At 47.1% G+C, this 10648-nt stretch overlaps 1 protein-coding gene across 2 annotated transcripts; it reads left to right on the plus strand.

The window, feature by feature from the left end:
- Positions 1-297: 297 nt before the first annotated feature.
- LOC102559540 (1-acyl-sn-glycerol-3-phosphate acyltransferase alpha) lies at positions 298-9859 on the plus strand. Of its 2 annotated transcripts, none has more exons than XM_014604384.3 (7): positions 298-633; positions 6079-6301; positions 6850-6983; positions 7130-7305; positions 8113-8208; positions 8291-8363; positions 8493-9859. In XM_014604384.3, exons 2-7 carry the CDS (start codon positions 6117-6119, stop codon positions 8633-8635), a joined length of 807 nt encoding a protein of 268 aa, XP_014459870.1. In that variant the 5' UTR covers positions 298-633; positions 6079-6116; the 3' UTR covers positions 8636-9859. The 2 variants fall into 2 exon arrangements, with proteins under 2 accessions (XP_014459870.1, XP_059570236.1); XM_059714253.1 differs by lacking the exon at positions 298-633 and adding an exon at positions 3686-4544.
- Positions 9860-10648: the final 789 nt, after the last annotated feature.

Consider the following 10648-nt stretch of genomic DNA (forward strand, 5'->3'; position numbering starts at 1 on the left):
ACCAAGAATGGCTAACAGACAGCAATATTGCAGAAGAAATCATAGTTTGAATAACAATGAAACATCAAGACCATTAGAAAGGATAGAGGGTCATTAATGCCTCTGGAGTGGAGAAAGATTAGCAGGGATCAGGAAGAAGATGAGCCCTGAAGTCAATTGAGTCTTTCAGCACTGCCTGAATAGAAATGCACTGCCTCCCCCAAGCAGCTGGTTTTAAAGTTTGGGTAGAACAGGAACCAAAGGGGGTGGAGTACAACTGCACAGTACCACCTCCCCTGGTTCCACCCATGACAGCAGCCTTGCCAAATATTGAAACTGGGCCAGCTGCTGGCACTCAGGCAGGCAGCAATCAGGCTCATCCAGGCTGTCAGAACCAGCTGAGGCTTGTCTGAATAGTAAGCAGGCAGACCTGTGAATGAGGCTTGTTTGGGCAGCGAGCAAACAGATTGCTAAAAGTCTGAGAATTTAGAGATTGCTACTAACAATCCACCAGGCTTTTCTTTTTCAGGGAGTAAAGAGACGGCTGATCAAGAAATGGCTTCCTAGCTGAAGCAGTTTTGCCCTCTGCCACCATCACAGTTTTAGGCGCACCACAGCCCCTTCTCCTGTCTCTCCTGAGCATACCCTTCCAGGGTAAGTTAACACGTTACATTTTTAGCTCTATAGATGTTTCGGCACTACAAACAGTCACTGTCTATATATTCATGCCTGGTTTAACTTATCAGAAATGACAGCTCCACCAAAAAAGTGGAAAACCCACAACAAAGAAGTTCTTCTCTGAGTCAGCAATTTGTCTGTACTTCCACATTTCTTCTCATGCTCAAGCTCCGCTTCTTTTTGCTCCAGATGAGCAGGCACTTCAGCATCTGGACACGCAGTTTATGCTATGGTTGTGCAGTGTTGCAGTATTCCCAGAAATTCATAGCATTAAGAATGAATATGTGCATGTAACTTTGTAATGATAGTAGGAATTATGGATTAGGAGCTAAAGTTATCAGAGTGCATTGTCTGGGGAGACAGAAGAAGGCTGAAGGGGTTTGTAGAAACAGAGAGCCACATGGACTAAGCCAGCTGCTGGTGTGTATGTATATAGCTGTTCTGAGTTAATTAGAGACTAAAGTTAATGTAAGTGTCCAGTGTCCTTCTAAGTGTGTGCATTATAAATATCATATATTGTCAGAAATAAAACTGAATGTATGAGAAGACTAAGAACATGGATTGGCTCAAGCCCCCAGGAATGTTAGTGTTTGTAGGAAATGCAGCAGAGAACTGGACAAAATGGAGGTATTTGAACTGTATTACACTGTAAGTGGATCTAGACAAGAATAATGAAAGGTTGGAAACTGCTTTGTTTTTCAATGTGGCAGGTCAGGAAGCAATAGAAGTGTTTAACACTCTTCAGTTTCAGAATTCAGCAGGGAAAGAAAATGCAGGTCTTCGTGAGTATGTTTGAGGCACATTGTGCACCAAGGGAAAATGGGACATAGGAGATGCCTATGTTTTTCACCGCAAGCCAGGCAAATGGGGAAAATACAGAGTAATGTACAACAGGGTTAAAACCGGCAGCACAGACTTATGAATTTTGGGCACTGTGTAACTTCCTCAGTAAGAGTTGCATTGCATGAAGTATTCTTACAGATTCACTGTGGGCAAAATTGTTATGGGAGACTGGAAAGGACTGTAGACATATGTGAAGCAAAGGAAATGATGAAATGATGGCAAAACAACCGAAAGGACTGGGTGAAGCAGAAAAAGCATGTGCATAGGTTGCTATACAAACCTGCATTTAATAAAAAATGAGAAATAAAGCCATGGACTGGAAGATGTCCTGCTACTAATAAAGGCCTGAAATCAAAAGAAACAAAAAAAAAGAGCAATCAGATATTGAAAGCTGTTGCTGGGATTGGTCGGAGGGTTTGCTCATCTGTAAGGCTGGGCAGGAGAGTGGTGGTCAAGCTTTGAGAAGCCGGAGTTCTTGGGTCTTGGGGGGTTCTTTGGGGGATCCTAACTGAGGGTTGTTTGTGTGTTGTAAGCTGCTCTGGATAGGGCGGGATAGACATCAGAATAATAAATAAATACATTTAAAATGTGCCTACACCAATGCAGTACTTACATATAAGTAAGAACGTCATTGCTGTGGCAAAGACCATCATTTCACCCAAATGTGCAAATCCACAAAGCCGCAGACTAAAAAAAAAATCACCCTTAAAGAAACAGATGAAGAAGATTGATTTCTAGATGTGCTGAGAATTCAGCCCAGTCAGGAGGAGTGGAAAGTGGATTTGCTCAGTACGGACTACAAAATAGCAAGTTTTAAAATTGTTAAGAACATAAAAAGTGCCCTACTGAGTCAGACCAATGTTTTTGCCCAGCCTCCTGCCTCCAATAGTGGCAGAAATGGATGCCATAAAGGAGAACATTGAACTGGATATCTCTAGAGTGATTTATCCCTGGCATCCACCATTTACTGGCTTAGAGATGTCAGAGGAAACATCTCTAAACATTGTGTTCAATAGCCATTAATCTATCATCCATGAATTTATCCCATCCCATTTTGAACCTGGCTCTGCTATCTGCCTTAGCCACCTCTTGTGACAATGATTTCCAAAAGTTCACTACAGGTTGCATAAAAAAGTACTTTGTCTTGTGAATTTTAAATCTGTCACCTACTAATTTCAGCAGGTGCCCCTAGTGCTAGCATTCTGGGATTTGGTGAATACCAGTTTCCTATTCACTTGGTTCACACCCTTCAAGATTTTACAGACCTCTACCATATCCCCACCCAGCTTTCTCCTTTCCAAACTGCACAATTCCAGCCTTTTTTGTCTTCCCAGGTCTGGCAACTCCTTTATGCCCCTGATCATTTTGGCTGCCCTTGGCGCTGCTGGCCCCAGCTCCCACACCCCCTTTCCGGTCCTCCACCCGGCTTTGGAATCATCGTGGCACTCCCCCTGCTTGGAGCACTCTGAATGGCTGTTTCCGTCAGCCAATCAGAGCGTGAAATAAAGCGTTATGGACAGACAGACAGAGTAGGCTTTTATAATATTAGACTGTCTTTTGGAAGTTGAGTCCTATGGCCCCCTTCATTTTGACAAAAATGAACTAGTTTGTGGCAAGTTTCATCCTGTCATTGATCATTTGTAATTTGCTCAAGTCTAGTAGGAGATGCTGGCAATTCTGTCATCCCATGGCTGATATCTTTTCCCAATATTTTTTTCTAAAGTTATTTCTTGTTCTGGTGGTGGCTGAAGAAGTCGTGACATGTTTTCCTCTTTATTCCAATTTTCTCCTTGAATTGGCCACACATTTCTAAGACAGTATTACTTGGCCCTCTGAGACTTTTATCTTGGTGTCAGGAAGGATCATAATCTTTTGTAGGGATGGCAGCAACTGCAGCTCAAGTGTCTATTTTGAACTTACGGGTGTTGGTTGTAGCTGTTTTGGTCTAAAGACACAGGCAGACAAGGTTTTTTGGGTAAATCTGGTATCTTTTATTAGACCAACTCAAATAGTTGGAAAAATTCTTTTTTTTGCATGCTTTTGGGTACAAACATTCTTCTTCAGGCAGAGGAAGCATCTTGGCTGCGTGAAGGATGCTTCCTCTGCCTGAAGAAGGGTGTTTGTACCCAAAAGCTTGCAAAAAAGAATTTTTCCAACTATTTGAGTTGGTCTAATAAAAGATATCAGATTTACCCAAAGAACCTGTTTTGAACTTAATAATTTGACCAAGTTGTTGATTCTTTTATTGAGACTATAGTTTTTACTAGCATAGGCCCATTGTCATCTGATGCTGCTTCCCACTCCTGAATATAGTTCAGAGGTAGTCAACTAAATGTGCAGTAGACATGCCTAGTGAGGGGGAAGGCACACAGGACATCATCTGCAGCCTGTCCCATGGCAAAGGTGAGACCATTTCCTTGGTATTCCTATGTTCTTTTTGCTAAGCCTGAAACCAGATTTGCTCAACCCTTTGGATCCAGCAAGGCCAGCTGCCAGCATTCCTACAGTCAAACCTCCATAGCAGAGTCATCTGTGTTACAGCCTCCATAGCTGCTGTGGGCTTTCAGACTGTCTCTCCTTGGCTATGTCTTCACTCTGGCAGTTCTGGGGGCTCCTCTTTCTCTCCTTTTTTTTTGTTTGTTTCTTTGTTTGTTTGTTCCTAGAGAGAGGGATCAGGCCCCCTTCTAACACCATACAGTGTGAGAGAGATGGACATATGCAGCCATAGCATGGGTTGTAATCCAGCTCCCCCCAGGGACTGTCCCACCTTTCTTACAGTCCCCATAGGACAGCCTGCCTAGTGGGTGTGGAGGACCAAGACTGCAATTATTCCACATACAGAAGAAACAGAAGGGATCTGATGAAAACAAACAGGACTGCTCAAGAGAGGAATGCAAAGGAGAAATAAATGGAACCTGTATCAGCATCTCAATCAGGAGAGCAAGCAATACCAGATGAGTCTACTGAACATACAGAATTTCAAACAGACAATTAAAATCCAAATGAAAAAATGGACATTGACATTCCTGTTACCACCTCTAGAGGTAGAGTAATAAGAAAACCTACTGATGGCCAGGAAATGGTATTTAGAGATTTGCTTTTGAGAATTGGCTTATAGGTAAAGTAACTGTGTACTTGGACAATGGTCCAGGGCAATAGCAAGGGTTAATTGATTTCTAAAAGCCTGTTTGTGACAAAAGTTTCCTTCAAGGCCCACTGTTTCTGACACAGGCAAGCAGCAAGCATACACACAACCTGGGAAACTGAAGACACGTACCACACTGTTCCATAGCAGAGATAAGAGACTCTGCCACATTGGCTAGGTCATAGTGGCCATCTGCAGAGCCCTTGGGATTTCTAGTTTTGGTAGATGGATCAAATTAGGGGGCCCAGAAAGAACCAAATTAGGATGAGTGCATGTGATGGGTTTGTGAAAAAAAAAAAAATATGCTGACAGGGCAGGAAGTGGACAGTAGGACAACCACAGAGAGACCAATCAATGTGCCCAGAGATGAAGAGTCATCATATGGGAAAAAAGAATAAAAAAGGAGGGATTTCAGAGCAGCAAAGGGCCCCCGAGAGGGGAACCTGAGGCCACCATGGACAGAGGGTATACCATCAACCTGTCTTACCCACCCCAATGGGGAAGAGTGGGTCTCGGCCTCTGACCTCCAGGCTGCCGACACCTGACATTCAAGAAAGAACCTCAGGGTGATGCTTGCATAGTGGCCAGATGTACCTTGACTCTGGTGACAGCTCTAGGACTGGTAGACATAGAATTGTTTGCATTATTCTTATCTGCTATCACATATATGCACAAAATTTGCCTATTATCTAATGGAAAGTTCATGGTCAAACTGAGGGTTTGGGTCCACCTGGAACAAGGTGTCTGGGCCATAAATCCAGTGCCAACACCTACTACATAGAGAAACTAATTGTTTTGATTCTGAGAGATTCAAACCCTGGGAAAAAAGGAGGTATAATGATGGTAGAAACCGTGGAGTGAGAACCAAAGTTCCTGAGCACACTGCATGCAGGGACAGAAGAAGGCTGGAGGTAAGATGGCAAACAGGTAGAGAGCTACATGGGCTAAGCCCATTGCTTATGTATTTACAAGCTCTTATAAGTTAACTAGGAGACTAAAGCTAATAGAAGTGTCCTATGTCCTTCTTCATGCATGCTTCACAGGTACTGTAATTTCTTGCATACCGCACACATCTGAATAAGACATGGACCTTGTTTTTGAAAGTTGGAATGCAGAAAAAAGATTGTTCCTTGAGAATACTAGAACAACAGTACTTCCACAGAGAAACATAGGCAGGGGACAGGGGAAAAGGCAAAAAACTGAGGTTGATTTGCTAGTCCCCTAACTGCAAGATGCTTCAGGCTATGCTGGCTGAGCCAAACTGCCCAGCCCCTCTTCCCTACTTAAGCTGAGCTGGGCAGGAAGTTAGCATTACTTGCCAGATTAGCTAAAGAATGATTGCTGGATGGGCTTATGGCACATGGGGCACTGGGGCATGCACAGGCATCTCCCAGCCCAGATCCTTTGCCCTGAACTGTATCATTCCCTTGCAGATTCTGGAGGACTCCCTCTCCTCCTGCCTCTGGATCTCATGGAGCTGTCCCTTGTTCTGGGGAACCTGCTTATTCTGATCCTGACTGGGCTGCTAATGTATTACTACAGTGCCACATTCAGGTACTACACCAAGGTGACCGTGCTCGATGGATACCTCATCGCCATTTCCATCGTCTCCCTGCCATTCTTTGTTGCTCATGGACGCACTGTGGAAAATACGAGGTGGGTAGATTGGATGTCATCCACCTGCTTTGCAGCTGAGAAACCAAGAGTAGTCACCCTTGCCCAGGGGACATAATGCTGCAGCGAGAATGCAGTCAGATCATAGTCTTGGGGGTGCCCTATGGCAATGCTATGGGAGAGGGGAGGTCGTGGTGTCGTGGGGGTGCCCTATGGCAATGCTATGGGAGAGGGGATGTTGTGGTGTCGTGGTCTTGGGGATTCCTGGTAGTTTTAATATAAAAGAAAGGGATGTGGTCTTGTCCCAACACTGGAGTGTCCTGGGGTCAGTATTACAGCAGAGAAGTTGGGAGCTCCCAAGGCCTGGAATATAGCAGAAGGGAGCAGTGATTTCTCTCTGGTTGGTGTTTCAAAGGGCTGTGAAGGTGTGAGGAGACTCTGCCCACTTGCAGTAAGGCAAGGCAGTAGCATTGTCAGCTTGCTTCTGAGCTCCTGTATGCCAGGAGGCAGGATAGATGTTGTCCGTGTCTCTTAGCCTTGCCCCGTCTCAGCCAGCTCTCTCTCTTTCTCACTTCTATCATCCACTGCAGAATTATACGTACCGTGATGTGTCCCATCAGATACTTGCTTGGCATCAAGGTCAAGGTGCAGGGGAAGGAGAACCTGGACATTGAGGGGCCCTATGTGATTGTTGCAAATCACCAGAGCAACGTGGACTTTATTGGTAGGTCAGCTGTGAGTGATGTGACATGCTCTATGGGAGCTCCTGGCTCCTGCTTTCCCTACCCTCTTCCTGCCAGGAATACAGTAGGGCCAAGCAGGGGGAGCCCCAGACTACCAATGCTGACTCCTTCTCCACTTCAATGCCAGTGATGTTTGAGGCACTGCCAGAGCGCTGCGTGACTGTTGCCAAGAAAGAGATTCTCTACATGGGGACATTTGGCCTGTGCTGTTGGCTCTCCAAGTTCATCTTCATTGACCGCCGTAAGACGGACCGTGCCATCAGTGTCATGTCAAAGGTGGCGCGGACCATGCACCAGGAGGACGTAAGTGGGACCAGGGACTGAGCTGGGTGTGCTTGAGCGTGAGGTCATATGCCCACTCCCACCTCATCCTGTAGTGGCCCATTGGGGGATAACCACTCACTGTTTCTTCCAGGTGGGGAATTTCCCTTTCCAGGCAGAGGACCAGGTGTTCAAAGCTGCAGGTTCTTGTCCCAGGGTGGGCAGGTGCACAGCTGTGGTACAGGACAGGCATGTTTATTTGAGGCCCCACAAGCCCCCTCCTCCAACAAACAGACACTAGCCGTGGGCTCTCACTCTGGCCATTTGCCCATTGGTACCTTAACACCATCTTTGCCTGACTAGCTTGGGGGCAGAGAGCTAGGGTCAGGATAAGCTCTGTGACTGCCAAAACAGAGGCCCTGGGTCCAGACCTTGGCTCAGGGTGTCCATGTGTCTTGATTGACTGCCATGTCAACCCCTGCTCTGTGCTGGGCCAGGATTTTACTCAAGGCTATGGCCTCTCCCATGTTGGGGTCACTGGGAAAGGCTGTTCCCATGGGGAGAAGGGATTTGTCATCAAAACCTTACTCAGCTTTAGAACAGGGTGCTACATGTATCGGTACCACCACCTCCCATGACATCTGGCATGGCTGTCTGGGGACACCTCACTGTCCCCACTGAATCTACCTGGAGACATATGGATCATGACATAGGTGCTCCAGCCAACCTGGCCCCCTGTACCTGCCCTTTCCTATGCCCTGGGGCTGCCTGGCCGTGGGATTGTCACAGCAGCAGGCAGGTGCTGGCCCGTGGACAGAACTGTTTCATCCAGGTGCTCTCCTGTTTCAGTTGCGAGTTTGGGTGTTCCCTGAAGGCACCAGGAGCTATGGTACCACCATGCTGCCCTTCAAACATGGGGCCTTCCACCTGGCTGTGCAGGCCCAGGTAAGTGAGCCCTCTTTCCCCTCCATGGGTTGCTGGTTCCCTCCCCTGCATCCTGTTTCATTGTGCCTCCCATCTTTCCCAGGTGCCTGTGGTCCCCGTGGTGTTATCATCCTACAACACCTTCTTCAACAGAGAGAAGAAGAGGTTCACAACAGGTGAGTGTGGGCACTGGGGAGTGACACTGGCATGAACTTCCCCACCCAGGGGCTTGAGAGCCCCCTTCCCTTCACTTCTCTTCCCATTGTGTCTCACTACCCCCACCCCCTGGCACAATGTCCCCACAGGTGAATGCACTATCCAGATCCTGCCACATGTGCAGACCCAGGAGCTGGGCCCAGATGATGTCCCAAGGCTGACAGCGTGTGTGCGGCAGACCATGCTCACCACCTTCCAGAAGATGTTGGAGGATGCTAGGGAACATACATGAGCCAGAGAGTGACATCTACACCCTGATGACATCCCAACTCCTGATGATGACAGACCCCCACACTCACCCCTGACTCAAAACAGTGACTCGCTGTCCCAGCATCATCCAGTTGGGATGCAGGAGGATTGGGTCTGCTCTCTGTATCTCTGCTTATCTGAAATGTATGGGTCTTTAGAGCACAGCAGGCCTCCTGAATTCCCCTCACTCACCCCGCTGGAAATCAGTGGAGCTGCTTTACCCTCTCTGCTCCACCTGGATTGGCCCCTGGTGTCCCTCCTATGATTTAGATCCACTGGGAGAACACAGCAGCCCCCTCTACACCCCAGAGCCACTTCCAGCCCTGTCCTAAGGGAGGAGAGGCAAGATGAATTTGTCTGGGAATTTCAGGACCCCTAAGGAAGCAACATAAAAATCCAGCAGAAGCATGGTTACCACGATCACAAGGGAAAATGCAGTAGGAGCTTAGTTACCATGAGCAAAAGGGGTGTTTAGTGTGAGGCCTGATCCAAAGCAGCTTCAACAAACTTTGTTCCAGTGTCCTCTAATGCCTCTTTCACTCCCTTTCCTAATCCTCAGGAAAGGTGTTCCTGGCCACACTGGCAGGGGTGCACCATGATAACCCATTGAACAAGGATGGGACTTATTCTGAGCACCCAGCCTCAGTGCTGACCTCAATCTGGCCTCTTCGCTCTAGCTGCTTTATTCCAGCTATGGAGAAATTGTGACCTGCTGATCTAGCTGGTTTGCAGCTCAGCATCATAGCATCACAGGCTGGAAGTGTCCAGATTGTCCAACATCCTACACAGAAGCAGTATTTTCTGTTCCCAAACCATCCCCAGAGGCATCCCCAGTCTCTTTTTGAAAATCTCTTGTGTAGAAAAGTACATAGCTGCCTTCGGCAGCTTCTTCCATTGTCCTACTGCTCTGGTAGTTAGGGGTCTGTTCCTGAGAGTCAATCTAAATCTGCTTTGCAGCAGTCTAAATTCACAGCATCATGCCCTACCCTCTGTCATGAGAGAAACAGTGTTCTGCCTCTGCTTTATAGCAGTCTTACAAAGAATCAAATACCATTCTTGGCCCCTTTTTTCCCAGCTAAGTATGCCCAGGTCCTTCAATCTTTCCTCGTGCAGCTTGCAGTCACCCTAACTCACTTCTAAAGCTCACCTCAGGATCCTCTTCAGTTTCACTAGGTCTTTCTCAAAATGGAATTATAGATTATATTGATGTGCTGCCTTTCATTCACAAAGAAAATAACTCATACATAACTCTTCTGCCAGGTCCATGATGGCAGTAGCAAGGGCTGAGTTCTGTTTTAGGGGTTTTACACTAATTTTTTTTTCTTGGCTTGAGCCCCCATTTAGAAACCTGGGAAAATAAAAGCTACCTGGGTGTTCCAGCATGAGCAGGCTTCAACACTCACAGGCAGTATTCAACTACAACAGGGTTTATTGAAGGGACAAGCAAACAGGACAAACACACCATCTTGGGAAACCCTTCCTAGGCAGTGGCTCACCTCCACCAACTATTAACAGCTGATCACAGTCAAGTGACCCAGAGGTCTGTCCCATACAGAATGAACTTGGGAGCCAAAGCAGCTGCTAGCCCAAGCTTTCCATCTGGGTGCTCACAGACATGCAGCTTCCTGCTGTAACTCATGGTGCTTTACAGAAAGCACCATGAATTACAGCGACCCCTCTTCCTCCCCAACCCAACAGACATTTGATGTTGGTTTGGGGGGGAGGTGGGGAATTGAGCTCCTCTTTGGAGCTGATCCAACATCTGCAGCCTCTCACCCCTGCCTCCTAACTCTGGTGCTGTCTACAAGGTGGGAGGGGAGGGAGCTCTGATCTGGGGTTTGCAAAACCTGTGCTGAAGGGGGGTGGGCAGATAGATTGGAGCCCCCCTGAAGTGGGAGGCTCCAATCTACCCCCCTCCTTCCAGCACAGGCTGAGCAAACTCCAGACCAGAGCTCCCTTCCTTCCTTTATTTCCCTCCCATCCTTCAGACAGCACT

Source organism: Alligator mississippiensis, chromosome 11 (assembly GCF_030867095.1).
Source record: "Alligator mississippiensis isolate rAllMis1 chromosome 11, rAllMis1, whole genome shotgun sequence".
Lineage (NCBI taxonomy): Eukaryota > Metazoa > Chordata > Crocodylia > Alligatoridae > Alligator > Alligator mississippiensis.